General features: G+C 37.3%; 1 protein-coding gene across 1 annotated transcript in view; it reads left to right on the top strand.

The window, feature by feature from the left end:
* LOC149618785 (glutamate receptor ionotropic, NMDA 2B-like) overlaps positions 1-20,467 on the top strand; it is a 274,821-nt gene that overhangs the window by 226,908 nt on the left and 27,446 nt on the right. The window contains exon 12 of the mRNA XM_089853956.1: positions 6,693-6,874. Coding sequence (XP_089710082.1) covers positions 6,693-6,874 — 182 coding nt within the window. The remainder of the gene's footprint in view (positions 1-6,692; positions 6,875-20,467) is intronic.

Genomic DNA, 20,467 nt, shown 5'->3' with positions numbered 1-20,467 from the left:
CTATGCATTCCTGAGTATAAATACAGACCAGTTATTCTTATTGCCAAAGAAATAGGAGCGAATTTTGGCTCGGGTCGAAGATGAAAATTAGTACAGTAAAAGAATACATTCAACTAATAGGAATCATTTTGAAGCCTGTTTCGCAACATATCTAAGAGGATTTTCTGGTAAGAGCTAGACTAATAAAGAACAAAGGGATCGATAACTAAAAACCAGTAAATTTCCCTTGTTGCGAAGTGCCAAGGCATTCAAGGAACAGCGAAGTGCCGAAACTTATATTGGGATTTGGGCATTGCTTTTAACTCGGGGAGAGCTAGTTACGTCATAAATTCGAACGCTTTTTAATGCTACAAACTTACTGAGAACTATTTAGAAAACCGTGCGAGGATTGAATACACTTGGTTTTGTAAATAACCTCTCTATTAAGTCGGTTTTATAAGCCTTTGACAGCACGTCACCAGGCGTCACTTTGCGAGAATCTATGACATTTCTTTTACGTCACTCCCCACCACTCATTACCTCTCCCGGCGTTTCCAGCATCTCTGATATTAATAGAAGAGTTACCTTCTATTATTAGTCCAAGGCTTAACAGAGCGTGCCGCGTTCTAAACCATAACTAAAAACAACAAGGAAAGCATAATTATGGCTTCCTTGAGGATGCCGCCAATGATTATTTACCACGCGATAGTTCCTTTGCAAAAGTCGAGGGTAAAATAGAGCCTCGTGTTTGAGCACCGCGTTTTCATATGACGGAACGTTTGGTATTACGACAACAAAGGCGTTAGATATGGCTTCAATCAAAGGCGTTAGATATGGCTTCAATCAAAGGCGTTAGATATGGCTTCAATCAAAGGACTTAGGTGGATTGGTAACGTTGAAGCCCTATCTAACATCTTTGGATCCGCTTGTCTTAATCCAAATTAAGCAGACGGTAGAAACTACCAAGATATGCAGAATTAAAGATGGCCGTCGCCACCAAGATGGCGACCATGATGTCAAACCCAAACCAAAACTTAAACAAAAATTTAAAACTCAGAAATTACCGCTGGAGTGCCTACCTGACCTTGAACCTTGTCATTCACCGTGCTATTTCCCCCTTTGACTGTACTAAAAATGGGGGAGAAATAGCACGCTTGAAGGCAGGATTCAAGGTCAGGTAGGCGCGCGAGAGGGAATTTTTGAATTTTAAATTTTTGTTTTTAGTTTTGGTTTAAGTTTTGGGATGACATCATAGTCGCCATCTTGGTGGCGGGGGCCATCTTGGATTCATGTCTATCTGTGTGGTTATCACTACTACAGGTGGGCGGTCGAATGGGAATTTTTGAGTTTTAAAGTTTTGGTTTGAGTTTGGGATGACGTTCAGGTCATCATCTTCGTGGCGACGGCCATCTTGGATTCTTGCATATCTTGGAAGTTTCTACTACTAACTACGGTCCCCTTTTGAAAAGTGTCTATAATTTTGAAATTGATATTTCTCATAACATAACACACGTATACATTAATCAGGCTTCATTCGTTACATTCTGTTCTATCAGGGATAGCAAAAGTTTATAAGATATGTTCCATAAGTGTGTCACTCGTTAATGAGAGCTTGTCATGAAGTGACGTAGGTGAAACGTCATAGATTCTCGTAAAGCGACGCCTGGTGAGGCGCTGTCAAAGGCTTAGTACAGACTAAATAGGAGGATGGACTGCAAAACCGAATGTAGTCAATTCTCGCGTCGTTCTTGAACTAGCTCTCATTAAGCCTCTAGCATTACGAAGTATAGGTAGTGACATACTTATGGAACATATCTTATAAACTTATGGGGATAGGTATAATTTTAGAAGCAGGAATGGAGAACGGTTAGCATTTACTTCAGTCCGACTCATAGCCCAGTATAGAGTCCCTCCCTCCAACACGTAACGAAAAGTTTAAATTATCTTATTGGCTGGGTCATTTAAACTACATTTTGATGACGTTGCGGACGGGGGCGGCGAGGAATACCTTATTCCTTTTTACCTCTGGCGCTATGACCAGCCTCTTCTTTCATACCCTCCCCCCGTCCCGGAGAAGGGGGTCAGTGACTTTGACGCGCGCCCACATTACTCTGTTCTCCATTCCTGCTTCTAAAATTACATCTATCCCTGGTTCAATAAAAAAAATTGTTTTCGTTCAAAATATATATGCTACTTGTAATGGCAAAATCCTAGAAAAATATACGCAATTAAAGTTGTTTCCCAATGAATTAATTTTCCCTTTTCTCTCCCCGTAGTTTTCCGCAAAAAGGAATGTATACGAAGAACCCCTTTTAATTGCTCCAAATTAGTAACATTCCCTGATGTTTTGTTACGTTATCTAAAATCTCCCTGGTTTTAACAATATAGGGCATAATATACTAATGAAGTAAAAAACTCATTTCAATTAGACTTAAAACATTTTACCTCTCATCTTCCAATCTTTCCTTCTCATCTCGTTTTATTTCCTCAACAGCATCCCTTCTGTTATTCCCATACCAATCCTTCCTTGGGGTTCAGGAATTTTCATCCAGTATAAAGTAGCAGAAGCTTATAACGCCCTAGGAAGATCACCTCGGCGTTAGCAATGAATCTTGCTATGGATGCGACAGCAGCGCTTTATGCGGAATTTTCTATTCCTGTCTGCCCAAAAAAGAAATAAAGTTGCACTATCTAAAAGGGGCGTCGTCATTTTTGTGAGAGCCAATGAGAGAGCAAGGAGAACGGGGAAAAAATTCTATCTGATAAAAAATAGATATAGGCATGCAGAGTAGTGAATTTTATTAAATACAATTTTTGATACGATATAGGTATGGTGCGTTAGTTTCCTCTAAGACCATTAAACTCAGATAGACTGTAATGATAAGTTAACCACCCTGTTCTTCTAATGTCATCGGATGTGTCATCCCTAGCGGGAGATTCCCAAAACTTTTCGACCCCTAGATGTGGGAAATAGCACAGTTCCTCTGGTTCTGAACCACTAGTTTATAAATTCAAGAAGTGGGGGTTACTGGCCCTCGGGACCAGTTTATTAATTGCAAATCTATAGGAGAACAAAGGCTGGGACCAGTTCGGAGGCCAGGGGGTCACTGGTCCTAAGGACTAGTTTATAAATTATTCCTACTAACCAGACTGGTTATGGTTATGGTTCGAGTCGAAAAAGATTCAATGTTGGTCGCGGCGTGGCGCAGAGAGGCGCTGCCCTATAAAAACCACGTGGCGTATCTCCATTCCAGCCCATCTATGGTTAATCGTTTCTTTCGAAAAAAATCCCATCTCTAATCTCATCATATTTCGACATTAAAAAATGAAAAACTATTCAGCCCCAAGTGTGCTAAAATATATGGAGCTTTTTTCAGAAAATTTTCATCACAGTAAAAAAGCACTGCTCTTCGATACTCCTAATATAATAAACTCCTGCTAGCATTCAGTGAATAGGGTAGACCTTGGCCGTAAGTTCGTAACCCTAGGCAACCTTAAACCAACTTCAGAACCAAACAGTTCCCCAAAAATATCCAATTACGCTTAGAGATACAAAGATTTCGCTGTAAATGATCCCATAGTTATGGGCCCGATTTGGGATCTTCTTTTTTGTAGTCGTCGAAAAGGCTGTGTTATGCGATACTCAAAGGTGACGGCAGGCGTTGGTGCAGGTCAGGAGGAGAATAAACCAGTCAAAGATATTTGACGTAAATAGATGGGGATCACTTATATTTGAAAACTAGTTAACGCATTATGATTTCAAAGACTCGTAATGGTCTAAATAGTGTTTGTTTGTTTGTATGTTTTATCTTTATGCACAGTATCCAGTAACGCTACGAAAATTAAGGTTCATTAGAAGTGGTTTGGTTGAATCTCTAGGCCTAGATGTGAAACCTCTAATTTAAAATCGTTTCATTGAATTTGAAACTTTAAAGTTAAAAAAAAAAAGTTAGTTCTTTATAAACCATGCAGATATTTCAAAAACTATTTATGATTAGTGTCAACCAGGGATAGATGTAATTTTAGAAGTAGGAATGGAGAACAGAGTAATCTGGGCGCGCGTCATAGTCCCGAACCCCCTTCCACGGGACGGAGGGGTATGAAAGAAGAGGCGGGTCATAGTGACAGAGGTAAAAAGGAATTACGTATTTTTCGCCGTCCCCGTCAGCACCGTCATCAAAACGTAGTTTAAGTGAGCCAATAATATAATTTATAATTTTCGTTACGTGTTGGAGGGAGGGGCTCTATACTAGGCTTTAAGTCGGACTGAAGTAAATACTAACCGTTCTCCATTCCTGCTTCCAAATTTACATTTATCGCTGTGTCAACATAGACAGAAAACTCTCCCGGCTGCCAGTTCCTTCAGGGAGGAGAGACTTGAGAGGGAGTGTTACTCTAATGTTAAAGAATCAGTAATATAAATGGAAGGGGAAAAAAGGGAGGGTAGGAATTTTGATCTCTCTCTCCCTCGATTCTAGCTAACGCGCACGCGCGTGTGGCGTCGGTGACTACACTACCGCATGCTCCCACTTCCAGTTCAAAGCCGGTTTTTAAAATTTGACGCATGCGCGCGGACACCGCGGTGAGTGACTGAGCCAGCGCCAGAGAGACAGGTTTAACCACGAAGCGAACCAATCCGCCTATTCTCATTATTATTCCCTCTTAACTTCTCAAGTCTCTCCTCCCTGGGTCCTTTAATCGAAATAGAGTACAAAATAGTAAATATATCAATTGGAACCACGTTTCTACCTACAGTATTAAGTAATATACAAGCAATTGAGTTGGTGTAGCACTGATTCATCCAATAGGAGTTGTCCCCAGTTCTTCGGAACTCAATTGCTCGTATCTTCTTTAATAATGTAGATAGAAACATGGTTCCAATTGACATACTCAGTATTTTAAAACCTCTTTGTCTTAAATACGAAAAACTCTAGCCCTGAGGATCCCACTAAACCACCCGAACAACGCAGATCCTTATTATACTATAGAAAATAGCTCAATAACCATTTTTTCGAAGAACTCTGACAGAGTATACTGGATGAGGAGGATGAAGTTTTCTATTTCCTGGTTCCTGAGAAATTCCCGATTTAATGCGTCGTGGGGGCGGAAGAAAAGGAAGGGGGTATCAAAAGATTGTCTTTCGGATTATACGGGAGTCATTGGTTTTCTAAGTATTTGGGACAATACGTATCAGAGAATTAGGCCTTGGCTTATGGATCTCTATATGAGATTTTCTGATATTAGGCGACAACAACAAACGTAAACGTATAACGTTTCGTTCTCCATTAGAAGGATAGAAATATTTCGGATATTTTCATTAGAAATCATCACATTAAATTGTACTTGAAAGGACAATGTTTGGAAGGAAGTATTTAGGTACACGTATTCCTTTTGATTAGGCCTAGCTGTGGTTATCACCGCAATGGTGGACAATTAGGAGAGTGCAAATTTAAAGCGACATTCCACTAGGCATATATACAGGGTGTTTCAAAAATGGTGGGAGGGCGGGAAGTACATTGGATTCTAAGGACAATTTTGAGTCTAAAATGTATTCTATGATACTTTGTTCTAAGGGCTATCGTTTACTAGTTATGATTGCAGTGTTTTAGGAATGACCCCTTAACTAAATCAAAACTGTCTTTCAGTTTCTTAGTTAAATTTAAGGGGTCACGCGTAAAACACAATCTTAACATCATATAAATAGGGTGTTTCTGAAAGGTCTATCAGAAATTAAGGACTTCGCTAATTCTTTGGGCGATTTCAAATCGATAATCTTCTAAGACATATTGCCGTCTTGGCTACCGTTTTCAAGTTAAGATTGTCCAGAGTATTTTACGGATGACCCCAATAAATTTAGTTATGAATCTGAAAGACAATGATTTATAATTTAATTAAGGGTTCATCCATAAAACACTTAAAAGTCATAACTCGAAAACAGTGGCCCTTAAGGCAAAATGTCATAGAACATTTTTGATTAAATAGAAATGACCCAAAGAACAACCCCCATAATTTTTGACACACCTTTTAGAAACACCCTGTATACATATCATAAGCCAATAATTAAATCGAAAGTACGAGTCGGACGTTCTGGATTAGAGAGGTGGGAATTGTCCTCAGGAAACAAAACTAAACAGACTACCGCGCCATCTTTAATTTAAGGCTGGTTTCCAAAAGATAAGAGAATTGTCATGGACTACTGCGGTTTCTATTCTTTGTCTAGTAGATATAGAGACAGATACTGTAGTATGCGATCGTTCCTATTTCCGAAAAATTAGCTACGAGACTCTACTCTACCAAGAAGCGATATCTAGTTTACTAGGGAGAAGATATAAATTCGCCACATTTCCACTTTTATCTCCAGTCCAAACGTAGGTCCGGAGTTAATCCCCGCCGCCTCTAAATTACAACCAACATCTCATTGGTTTTTGAAAACTCACGTCAACGCGACGCGAATGACGAAAATTACGTATTTTCCGACTGAGGAGAGGCGAAATAGCTCGGTCTCTTTTTACGTCCCCCTCCCTTGTATTTTGAAAGGGGGACTGGGACCATACTTAGGCATCTTAACCTTCTCCCTAGTAAACTAGATATCCCTCCTTGACTCTACCGTTTTATTAATGACGTGCGTGTGCTTGCATCAAATGCCCTTCGGATCAATACTTACGAAGAGTATGATAGCCTTACATTTAACTTTTTTTTATCATATTTGACAGTGAACTGGATGCCTTCATTTACGATGCCACAGTGTTAGACTACTTAGTGGGTCAAGACAACGAATGCCGACTTTTAACAGTTGGCTCTTGGTACGCCATGACGGGGTACGGTTTTGCCATGCCCAAAAAGTCCAAATACTTGAACCAGTTCAACGAGTGGATGATCAAGTACAAGGAAAACGGTACGTGAACCAGTTCAATATTTAACTTGTTTCTTTGAACTTTTCTTCTCAAATACATTAGGTATGCGCGCGCATCTTTCTCTGCCCTCTAATTATTCAACCGGATATTAGGATACAAATTAAATAAATAAACAACAAAATAAATAAATGAATACTTCATATGGTTACCATGGTTTCCATTTTTCAATCAAATAATCTATACAGGTGGTTCAAATAGTATTAAGGGTGTATTTAAGGGCGATTTTGAGTCAAAAATGTTCCATGAGGGTTTGTCCCAAGGGGCACCGTTTACAAGTTATGAAAGTAGTGTTTGGGGATGACCCCTTAAATTTAATTAGGAAACTGAAACACAATGTTATTTTTATTAAGGGATTATCACTATAACCTCAGACCACCTAACCCATGGACAGGCAATGCCACGTTAAACCAGCGTTAACAAATGGCAATGCGTAGCACGCGCCCTCACGCGTCTACCGACCGCAATTTATCACCAAATGTCCCGTATAGAAAATTTCGTCTGTAATACTTCGGGATATTTTTTAGCCAAGGCTTAATGTTAAACTGACTTTATAAACAATACCAGAGTGATATTTACAAGAACTAACTTGATAGATCGCGATTATGAATCTATGAGAGAGAGGCAAAAATAAATATATAATGTAATTCAAATCTCTTTAATAATTTAGTCAGATTAAACAAAATGGTGCTTTTTTACTGAGGTTTGGTGAAAAACTTCCAACATCCGTCGCCACAGCGCTAGTGTCAGGCGTTGCTCTAAGCAAACCTAGCTCCCTATTCAATTGCCTGTCCAAGGGTTAGATGGTCTGAGCTATAACCCTCCAATCAAAACTTGTAAACGGTAACCCTTGGGGCAAACTGTCAAAGATCAATTTCGACTCAAAACCGCCCATAGAACTCGTTGTACTTTGGTCCAACCACCCTTTATAGAACACCCTGTATATGGGCTTCCATGGCTGTGGTAGAAGCGTACCACGTGTGACATTGAAACTATATCAATTAACAAATGGCGACTTATTATAGATTCATAAAATACCATCCCTTTTACACTTAAGCTTTCAATTGATTTTAAATTATAAGGATGAGTTAAAAACATTGTTTCCTGAATTTACTACGACTTTCAAGTGACACACTCGAAACCCTTGGAAAAACTGGCACAATTTGGTACTTATAGAATGAAGTCAAACCCCGGGGCACTATCGGAGAATAGAAAATGATACTTAATCAAGTATCACATTTTCCAAGGGTTTTACAGCGAGTTAAGCCCCCGATTCAATTAATTTCGGACACGATCCGTCCGCCTATTCTGTGTCCCGTTCAAGACCTCTTGTCTATTTTTGAAGCGGTTGGATCAAAAGCCTTTTAAAGTATAGCTAATCGTTCCTGAGATAAAGTTGTAAGCCTATAATATTATTCATAAGTTTTGTAAGCCTATAATATTATTCATAAGTTTTGTAAGCCTATAATATTATTCATAAGTATTATAAGCCTATAATATTATCCGTAAGTATTTACAGCAATAAATAGATTTCTTCTACTTGGAATCTTTAAGAGGCCATGGACCTCATACTAATGTATGATTGAAGGTAAGGGGAGGGGCTAAGACTTTGTTCAACCGCACGCTCCTCATTACTAGCGTTTAAGTGAGTCAATAAGATAATTTAAAATTTTCGTTACGTGTTGGAGGGTGGGGCTCTATACTGGGCTATGAGTCGGACTGAAGAAAATACTAACCGTACTCCATTCCTGCTTCTAAAATTACATCTATCCCTGGTGTATGTAAAACCGGAATATTTTCCCTTACTAAAACGCGAGTAACGGCGGGTATAGTTTAGGTAGTTATAACAGGGATAGATTTAATTATAGAAGTAGGAATGGAGAACAGAGTAATGTGGACGCGCGTCAAAGTCCCGGAGCCCCTTCCCCGGGACGGGGGGGAGGGGTATGAAAGAAGAGGCGGGTCATAGCGACAGAGGTAAAAAGTAATTACGTATTTTTCGCCATCCCCGTCAGAAACGTCGTCAAAACGTAGTTTAAGTGAGCCAATAAGATAATTTATACTTTTCGTTACGTGTTGGAGGGAGGGGCTATGAGTCGGACTGAAGTAAATACTAACCGTTCTCCATTCCAACTTCTAAAATTACATCTATCCCTGTTATAAATACAAGAATAGGAAATTTCATGCAGATTGTTAAACTACATACATAAGTCTTTGGTAAATGGCTCTTCAAATTGATACACAGCATGGATTATAACACAAGACACGCAAGCAAGTACTTAGAATCTCCCACAGTCTTAAGAGACATCTAGGAAGAAGAAATTATTTCGGGGCACGAGAACGAAATTGAACCAAACTTTATTTTTCCTTTTTGGAACAAAAAAAAAAGAAAATCGGCCGTCTGATTGAGATACTATATTTACTGACATACTTTTAGACTTAACGATTATGTCTAGACTTCAAAAGAGGTGGTTTTCCCAGCATTACTGGGGATTGGCTTCTCTAAAGGGATACTTATATAGCCTTAAACCATTTTAACTCTGACAACATTGCATAAAACTGTGATGTTTTGAACACTATGGGATAAAGTGTTATCAGTAGTGTATAATTCTTCTCATCGAGGGAAGTGTACCACAAAGTGGGGTAATTAAACTGCGAGTAAAACTGTGATGTTTTGAACACTATGGGATAAAGTGTTATCAGTAGTGTATGATTCTTCTCTTCGACGGAAGTGTACCACAAAGTGGGGTAATTAAACTGCGAGTAAAACTGTGATGTTTTGAACACTATGGGATAAAGTGTTATCAGTAGTGTATAATTCTTCTCTTCCAGGGAAGTGTACCACAAAGTGTGGTAATTGTAACACGATTCTTAGCAACATCAGAATTAACATTTGGAGCAAGGTTTCTAAACTGAATCACATACGCCATGTAAATAGTTCCCTCATCATTACTCGATTAGCGCTGCTTAACTATTTTCCAAGGCGCATGCATGCGCTTGTGTGTTTTTGTCTCGCGTCAAGACAATCAAGGTTTGTGGGTTAATTGATTGCTGAGGATTTAGTAAATACCAAACAGTTATAGAATTCACCCTAGCATTGTGCGATAGTTTAATACCCATCTGAAGCACTAGAGCAAACGAAAAGGGTGCATGAGCCTGTGAAGAATCATGTTACAGAACTAAAGTATTAAGAGGATACAGAGTGTCATCCTTCTTCTATTATCCCCGTCTGCTTATTATGAATTTCCCATCACAATACAAAAAACTATAGAGCTAAGCTACCGATTGATAACAATCTGGAAACAAGGTATAGCGTACGTTTCCAGTCAATATAGACACTAAATAATCTTTGGTCCCATCATCATATTTTTTTACAAAACTTATCTCTTTCAATTTAAAAATATATGATGCTTAATTAGGTGTTTTTGTTATAAAGCTATAATGTTACAGGTCTAGACCAGGACGTTCTCAACAGCCTTAATGGCTTGGGGTTGGCGAGCCCAACTTTGAGGAACTTAGGCCTAACCAAATCACTTCTAAAACCTTTTCCTAGTGTTACTGATATAAATCATGTAGTTTGGTCAAATTCGGTAACGAATTGCGACTGAACATAAAGAACGAACATACAAACTAACAAACTCCTTTATATAGACTCTCAAATATACAGGGTGTTTCAGTTAAGTCTCCCATAAATTAAGTGGGATGTTCTTTGGGAAATCAATTTTGAGTCGAAAATGTAAATTCTATCACCATTTTGCCACAAGAGACACTGTTTTCAAGTTAAGATTGGTGTATATAATCAGGGATAGATGTAATTTTAGAAGCAGGAATGTAGAACGGTTAGTATTTACTTCAGTCCGACTAATAGCCCAGTATAGAGCCCCTCCCTGCAAGACGTAACGAAAAGTTTAAATTATCTTATTGGCTCACTGCTTAAACTACGTTTTGATGACTAGCTGACGGGGACGGCGACAAATACGTAATTCCTTTTTACCTCTGTCGCTATGACCCGCCTCTTCTTTCATACCCCCCCGTCCCGTCCCGTGGAAGAGGGTCTGGGACTTTGACGCGCGCCCACATTAATCTGTTCTCCATTCCTGCTTCTAAAACTAGTAACTACATCTATTCCTGATATAATGAACAGTTAAGTATCCCTTAAAAAATAAATACCTTTATCCATCAATTTAAGTCCGCTTCCAGCGTATTACCCATACCACCACGAACACGCCTTCTAAAAGATTAAAGGAAATAATTTTTATTTCCGCCTCCCAAGAGATTTGTCTTTTTTGTGATAGTTCTTTATACCATAGAATTTCATTACTTATAGCATGGACAAAGCAATACTGAAGGACGGATGGCAGAGGATGAAAGTTGAAAAATACTTGTTAATTCGCCTTCTAGCGGCAGATAGTAGCAAACGGGATAGTGGGGGAGGGAATATGGGGGAATCAACGTTCTAAAGAGGGAAGCAGCTAACGTCTTATTTTGTCTAGATGGCGCTAGCTTTTTACGGGATTTGACTCCGCACTTTTCATAGCCCCCCTCCATTTTGGGGCTGAAAAGGGGGAAGTAAGCTTAACATTGGTTGTTTAGTCGCTTAGTATTGGGCTCTAAGGGCTGCCATCGGTCCTTCAGTATTGCTTTGTCCATGCTTATAGCATCCCCAGTCGTGTCTTCGAAACGAAAAATATCTTTGAAGTGGCATTTTATATATATTTCTTACGGTTTTTATGTCAATATAATAAAGTATCTTTGGACTGCGAATATGGACACGCTCTAAAGTATCAGGGATAGATTTAATTTTAGAAGTAGGAATGGAGAACGGTTAGTATTTAGTTCAGTCAGACTCATAGACCACCCAGAGCCCCTCCCTCCAACACGTAACAAAAATTTTAAATTATCTTATTGGGGGGCGGAAAATACGTAATTCCTTTTTACCTCTGTCGCTATGACCCGCCTCTTCTTTCATACCCCTCCGTCGCGTGGAAGGGGGTTATGGACTTTGACGCGCGCCCACATAACTCTGTGTTCCATTCCTACTTCTAAAATTAAATCTATCCCTGATAGTATAGAGTCTATAATAAGAAGTTGACTAATTTCATAAACCCATAACAATTTCCATAAGTATGGGACTATCGGTCGAAAGGATATTTGCTAACTTATGTGTATGTAGGACGAGCGCATGGAGTCTGGTTTTTTTTCGTGCTAGCCTTCGATGTACACTTTGCCTCTCCCCGGCCCATGCGTCTCGATCAGCTCGAGCGGCTGGCTGAGAGTAGTCCACGTGACTATAAAATTTCAAATTGTAGATGCTATAGTCTGCTACTACGAACTTTCTCGTGACGTCACATCCTCCTATCGTTTACCCCGGTTTCGGCGACCATATTGGAAGTCGTCAGCTCAGGCCATACAATTTAGACTAAAAATATTAGTAGCTCCTCCCCTTTCAGTACTACTCTATACGGGACTTACGAGGTTCATCCCTTTTCTTAAAGTTGTTTTGTCAATGCTACGAAATTGATAATACAATTTAAAAACATTTGAATTGATAATACAATTTAAAAACATTTGAATTGATAATACAATTTAAAAACATTTAAATTGATAATTCAATTTCAAAAACATTTAAATTGATAATACAATTTCAAAAACATTTAAATTGATAATACAATTTCAAAAACATTTAAACTGATAATACAATTTCAAAAACATTTAAATTGATAATACAATTTCAAAAACATTTAAATTGATAATACAATTTCAAAAACATTTAAATTGATAATACAATTTCAAAAACATTTAAACTGATAATACAATTTCAAAAACATTTAAATTGATAATACAATTTCAAAAACATTTAAATTGATAATACAATTTCAAAAACATTTAAATTGATAATACAATTTCAAAAACATTTAAATTGATAATACAATTTCAAAAACATTTAAATTGATAATACAATTTCAAAAACAATTAAATTGATAATACAATTTCAAAAACATTTAAATTGATAATACAATTTCAAAAACATTTAAATTGATAATACAATTTCAAAAACATTTAAATTGATAATACAATTTCAAAAACATTTAAATTGATAATACAATTTCAAAAACATTTAAATTGATAATACAATTTCAAAAACATTTAAATTGATAATACAATTTCAAAAACATTTAAATTGATAATACAATTTCAAAAACATTTAAATTGATAATACAATTTCAAAAACATTTAAATTGATAATACAATTTCAAAAACATTTAAATTGATAATACAATTTCAAAAACATTTAAATTGATAATACAATTTCAAAAACATTTAAATTGATAATACAATTTCAAAAACATTTAAATTGATAATACAATTTCAAAAACATTTAAATTGATAATACAATTTCAAAAACATTTAAATTGATAATACAATTTCAAAAACATTTAAATTGATAATACAATTTCAAAAACATTTAAATTGATAATACAATTTCAAAAACATTTAAATTGATAATACGATTTCAAAAACATTTAAATTGATAATACGATTTCAAAAACATTTAAATTGATAATACGATTTAATAATATTTAAATTGATAATACGATTTAATAATATTTAAATTGATAGTACAATTTAATAATATTTAAATTGATAGTACAATTTAATAATATTTAAATTGATAGTACAATTTAATAATATTTAAATTGATAGTACAATTTAATAATATTTATTTCTTACTGCTTTCCCGCCTTTAAACTTTGGGTGACGTAGACATTCATAAAAAATCAGAAAATACTATCTTACTTTTCCCTTTCCGCTCGCAGCTGTAGACGATCCAATGAAAGCTCGTGTGAACCGGATATACTAGACCCTAACCTCTCCTAGGTCTTGCATTCGACAGCGCCCCTTATCCCCAAGATTCAACCAATCAGGAGATAGAACAGTGACGCCATATTCACTTTCAACCTTCAAAACGGCCACGTTCCCACGCCAAGAGAAAAACACTCATACAGGCGAATATTTTTATAGTCAGTGCTTGGTGCTACCAAAGAGGTTCTACTTTCACATTGAGCTTGAACGTTTGGCGTGAACCATACGCGTGTTTTCCATTCCACTAAAAGCGGTTAGAAATATTCGATCGAAGTCGCGTATTAAGATTGAATTAAGGCATTTAATGCAGCAATGGCAAACCGAATAATTTTCAAGATGAAAGAGCAAAGGTATCATGGGAGACAACTAGTAAATGGCCAATGGTTCCTAGATGTTGCAGCGCATGATCAATTTGGAAATGAGACAATTCACGCCTGGAGTATAAGTAGTTCCTGTATTGGAGTAGCTGGATTTTATTTCCTGAATGTCAGCGGTACCGTAGGTGATGAAAACGTGGGTTACGAAAAATGCTATTGCGACATGGATGTTTTGGTTAATGGAAACGAGAGAGTGTTCATCCGCAAGGGATACATGAAAGAACCATTTTTCAATAACTTTCATTTCACCCTCATAATCCGTAATTCGATTATTTGTAACCAAATGGATATCGTTTTCCATTTTGCGCCGTGCGACGCGAATAAGTTTCTTGAAAGGCAGAAGACGTTGCTGGACGAAGGTATCCTAACAGACGTCGTCATAAAAACCAGAGGCCAGGAATTTCCTTGCCACAAGTTCGTCTTGGCCTCGCATTCATTGTACTTCAAGAACATGTTCGTCAGTAACGTCAGCGGGAGAAGAAGTAATTTAGTCGACTGGACCGGGACATTCGAAGCCCCAGTTGTTAAGGACTTGTTACATTTCCTGTACACTGGACAAACGCCACCCAACATTGACGACCATCGGTTGCAATTATTGAGAGCCTCGGAGATTTGTCATCTACCCGATTTGAAAGCCATGTGTGTGGAGAACTTAGCGCGTAATATTACTGTGGAAAATGTGCTTTACATACTTCAGTCAGCGGAAATGTTCAACATAAGCTATTTGAAAAGAGAAGCCCTCAAATTTGTGGCTGCTCATTTTGATGATGTAATGGCTACTGATATCTACCAACAACTGAATCCAGACATGTGCAAGAGACTACTCAAAAGCGTCTTGGAAATGTTTAGGCTCAACATTCTTAACGAATAAGGATGGTGAAAATACTGATACAAGTCATATTATTCGCCATAATAAACACATTCCAGCATTCTAACCGATTCTAACTATTTTTTGTTTTTTTCTTAATGCTCATTTTTTAATTAATTACTTATGTTAATTATTTTCAATACCTTTCAATGCATTTCAAAACTTGGAATTCATATTAAAATAAATATGATTTTCTTATTATGTTTTAAGCTTAAAACATATTCACTTTTCAAATACCTTATTTTCAAAAGTTTTGAATGCATTTCATTTATTCTGACTGTAACTTTCAAAAATTCTTGAACATCTTTAAAATGCAAAAACATTCTTACTTAGTTTTTGTCAAAACTATTCGTCTTATAAAAATATATGTATTCAGTTCTCAGAGAAGTATTAAAGGCATGTGCTCTTGAAACTCTAATAATCAGTGGTTTGAATGAATAAAATATACAGTTATCCAAAGTGGTCATAAATTATGAAAAGACACTGTGAAAGTGTGATCATTTGGGAGTAAGGCACGAAGATCTTATCATCAATCTGGGGAGCTATTGCTAGGATTATTTAAAATGCTTGTATCTGTTTTCATTTACGAGAAAGTTTTTCTAATCTCACGGCTCGGCATGGGCCGTTCACGCTCAGCTTCTGATACCAAGCCAAGGCTTAGTGTAGTTTACGAGTCTAATATTATTTATAGAGCTATTTTTCTATTGAAAATAAAATAAATCTTATAAAATTTAGTTGAAGACTTATTAAACGACTTGAAAATTTTCGAAACTTGAGCTTTAAAACGTTGAATATTTAATAACGACTGCCGAACGATACCGCAATTTTGCCCCCCCCCCCATTTAATATATGCCAGACTTATCAGAAACACCCTGTATATATTTGGTCTTTATGTACAGACATAATTCTAAGCGGATTGGAGACTAGAGCTAGGCGATAACTATACCCCTTGAGAGGCTTTGAACTATCATAGCATTATGGCTTTTGTTTTACAAACAAAACGCAGATTAAACTTTATTTATACCCTTTGAGTAGCTTTGGACGTTCATAGTTTTCACATGCAAAACAAAGCGGAAATATTTTGAATTTTCCTCGTTTCGAACAACGATCACGGGACGCGCGCCTTTATCCAGGGTTCATACGAACATGGAAAACAGGGAAAACCTGGAAATATCAGGGAAATTCGTGTAGAGGAAAAAAATCAGGGAAATATCAGGGAAAATGAAAATTTCTTCGAAAAATCAGGGAAAATTAATTTTTTTTCCAAAAAATCAGGGAAATTAAATAAATTGAAACAAATACACTTCAGTGGGACCTATAATCTAATTTCGTGCACGAAAAAAATCGATGTTAGTTCTCTCAGTGGAGAGAAATATATTTCTTCTGAGCTCGCTTCGCTCGCTCAGCAAATGTTTAACTTATTATTTAAAATTAATCCAGTTCAAATGAATGTTTTGTTTTTGATTTAAAACGGCATCAGTTGCTTTGAATTCTGTAATTAAATTTCGCCGTAGACCTTTTATGAGGTGACCTTTCCTTTGACTGGAAATATCTAAGACCATAGATTGGGTTAAATTACGACACTGACCTTCAAAATATCTTTTAAATCGGTCATTTCTGAAAACATTTCATTTCAAGTGGCCCTTTTTTATAGCTTAATTCGACTTAATTTGCCCCTATTTAGTCACTTTTGCTTACTATTTCTAAATTAATTAGTCACTTATTCAACAAAAATTGAGCGTATGAGTGAGTATCAGCCCTATTGTATGGAATTCTGTATTTTGGTCCTACCTACCTAACAAAGAATGGTAAACAAATAATATTTATTTCGTAACCAAAGCTACTGGCAACCACAAAGGCATGGGCCCAAATAAAATGTGGTTTTAGGTATAGTCTGATTACCCTATTTGAAATTATAACACTCCTCGAATGTAAAAAATGCACCTGGAAATTTATAAGAAGTACTCTGGAAAACCTGGAAATATCAGGGAAATTGGGTTTGGAAATTTCGTATGAACCCTGTTATCAGGCTTAGAGATGTGAAATTATCGTACTTTTTAAAAATGGTACATTACCAAGAAAATTACCCATAAATTACCATTTAAAATTTTGGAAAAACAAAAATTACGGTTCAATAGGTAATTTATATTTTCACAGGCCTATTACCGCGGTAATTCACCGGTAAATTGCCATTGTAAAATTACGGTAAGATATAAATCAGTAATTTACACGGTATTTGTTAAATTAGCGGTAATTTACCGAGTAAATTACCGATAAATTGCCATTTAAAATTTTGGAAAAACAAAAATTACGGTTCAATAGGTAATTTATATTTTCACAGGCCTATTACCGCGGTAATTCACCGGTAAATTGCCATTGTAAAATTACGGTAAGGTATAAATCAGTAATTTACTCGGTATTTGTGAAATTACTGGTAATTTACAGATCGTAAATTACCGCCTGGCATCTCTAATCAGGCACGCCCAGTCCAAAAATAAACACAGGAAACTGGACACTGTCCAATAACATTTTAAAATGTCCCATAATATTTTTAAAAACTAAGGGGGTCACTGGCCATGCAGTTTGACCAATAAATTTTAACAAAGGAGATACGGGGATGTCCTTTGAGTATGTTATAGTCTTATTTGGACCCCATCGAACCATACTAAAGACTTGCTATTAAGACAAACAGGGGCCGAGTAACTAAGCAAAACGTAAACAAACAACCCCTCCATAGGATTAACATTACACTATACTTTGGAGGCTCACAACTGTGGTTCTACTAGAGATACGGGGATACCTTCGGAATAACTTATAGTCCTATTTGCCCCCCATGCAACCATACTAAAGACTTGAGATTAAGACAAACAGGGGCCGAGTAATTAAGCAAAATGTTCATAAACATACCCCACTCCATAGGAATAGCATTACACCCAACTTTCGAGGCTCATAACTCTGGTTCTACTAGAGATACGCGGATTTTTGCACACTCTAGTGGACTATGTCCAATAAATTTTCTAGTCAAAGGAGGGGTCATAGGACACATGTCCTATAGGAAATTTTTCTTACTTCCGGGCCTGGCGCACGCCACTGCATCCCTTTCCAGAACCAGTCTCCTCTCTTATACATCCTCCATGAATCGGCAACCAAGAGCGAACTCTCCATCTTGGGAAACCAAAACTAAAACTTACACTCTTAACTAATTTTAACATAAAGGATACAATGAGTAAAGGTCAAGGAAACAAAATATAAGAACTAAGGCTTTAAACCATGTAATAAAAGGTTGAATTTCAGTTGGGGTGGAATCCGAATCATCCACAGACTAGACCACAGTCGCATTTAACAAGACATTGAAGGCAATTCACTAGTAAACGTGAAGAAAAACGATAAAGGGCATTGACACACACGAAAAGGGACTGTGACACGATATAACCGTTACATCGCCCTCCACTAAGCTATATTGAGCAGCAACGTAAGCTTATAAGATTTGTTCCATAAGTAGGACACTACCTATATACTTCGCAATGCTAGAGACAGTAGAGACTTCCTGAGGGCTAGTTCGAGAACGACAAGCGAGAATTGAAGTCCTACACTCGGTGGTTAATATTGCAGTACTTCCACCTTCCTATTAAGTCTGGATTACTAAGCCTTTGACAGCGCCTCACCTGGCATCGTTATAAGAGAAACTATGACGTTTGACCTACGTCAAGCTCTTCTTAGTAACCAGTGACAAAATTATGCAACATATCTTATGAACTTATGGTAACGACAATAAGCAGGCAAATTATACAAACGAAAAAGAGAAAAATAAATTAGGCATCAAGAGTTGCATTATTTTAATGGTTACGTCAACCCGAAACCAAATTAAACTCTTAGGATTTATGAACGATCAGGGATAGATGTAATTTTAGAAGCAGAAATAGAGAACAGAGTAATCTGGGCGCGCGTCAAAGTCCTGGACCCCTGCCTCGGGAAGGGGGGGGTATGAAAGAAGAGGCGGGTCATAGCGACAGAGATAAAAAGGAATTAGGTATTTCTCGCCGTCCCCGTCAGCAACCCGATCAAAACGTAGTTTAAGTGAGCCAATATGATAATTTAAACTTTCCGTTAAGTGTTGAAGGGAGGGGCTCTATACTGGGCTAGTAGAAATGGAGAACGGTTAGAATAATTGAGTAATAATATTTATATTGATAATACAATTTAAAATTATTTAAATATATATAATTTAATAATATTTATTTGTTATCGAGTGTCAGCCATTATACTTTGGGCACTGTTTTGGGTGACGTAGACAGACCAGAAATTTAAGAAAATACAATCTAACTTTTACGATCCAATGAAAGCCGGTTGAAACCGCATATACTAGACCCTAAAAAGAAGTGATATCTAGTTTACTAGGGAGAAGTTATAAATTCGCCACATTTCTAGCTTTATTTCCAGTCCAAACGTAGGTCCGGAGTTAATCCCCGCCTCTAAATTACAACCAGCATCTCATTGGCTCTTGAAAACTCATGTCAGCGCAACGCGGATGACGAAAATTACGTATTTTCCGACTGAGGAGAGGCGAAATAGCCCGGCCTCCTTTTACGTCCCCCCTTGTATTTTTAAAGGGTGACTGGGACTATGGTGCGCGAATACTTAGGCATCTTAGACCTTCTCCCTAGTAAACTAGATATACCTTCTTGACCCTAACCTCTCCTAGCTCTTGCCTTGGTAGCTGTAAAGAGAATTTCAAAACGGCCATGTTCCCACGCCAAGAGAAAAACAATCGTACAGGGGAATATTTTTGTAGCTGGCTCGTCAGTTTGACTTTCACATTGAACTTGAATGGTTGGCGTGAACCATACGCGTGTTTTCCATTCCACTAAAAGCGGTTAGAAATATTCGATCGAAGTCGCGTATTAAGATTGAATTATGGCAATTAATGCAGCAATGGCAAACCGAATAATTTTCAAGATGAAAGAGCAAAGGTATCATGGGAGACAACTAGTAAATGGCCAATGGTTCCTAGATGTTGCAGCGCATGATCAATATGGAAATGAGACAATTCACGCCTGGAGTATAAGTAGTTCCTGTATTGGAGTAGCTGGATTTTATTTCCTGAATGTCAGCGGTACCGTAGGCGATGACAACGTGGGTTACGAAAAATGCTATTGCGACATGGATGTTTTGGTTAATGGAAACGAGAGAGTGTTCATCCGCAAGGGATACATGGAGGAACCATTTTTCAATAACTTTCACTTCACCCTCATAATCGGTAATTCGATTACTTGTAACCAAATGGATATCGTTGTCCGTTTTGCGCCGTGCGACGCGAATAAGTTTCTCGAAAGGCAGAAGACCTTGCTGGACGAGGGAATCCTAACAGACGTCGTCATAAAAACGCGAGGCCAGGAATTTCCTTGTCACAAGTTCGTCTTGGCGTCACATTCATTGTACTTCAAGAACATGTTCGTCAATAACATCAG

The sequence above is a fragment of the Phalangium opilio genome, unplaced genomic scaffold, assembly GCF_054372755.1.
Source record: "Phalangium opilio isolate 3A_F unplaced genomic scaffold, DU_Popi_V2 ptg000209l_1, whole genome shotgun sequence".
Taxonomy (NCBI): domain Eukaryota; kingdom Metazoa; phylum Arthropoda; class Arachnida; order Opiliones; family Phalangiidae; genus Phalangium; species Phalangium opilio.
The sequence above is the reverse complement of the archived record's forward strand: the minus strand, read 5'-3'. Positions and strand labels throughout refer to the sequence as shown.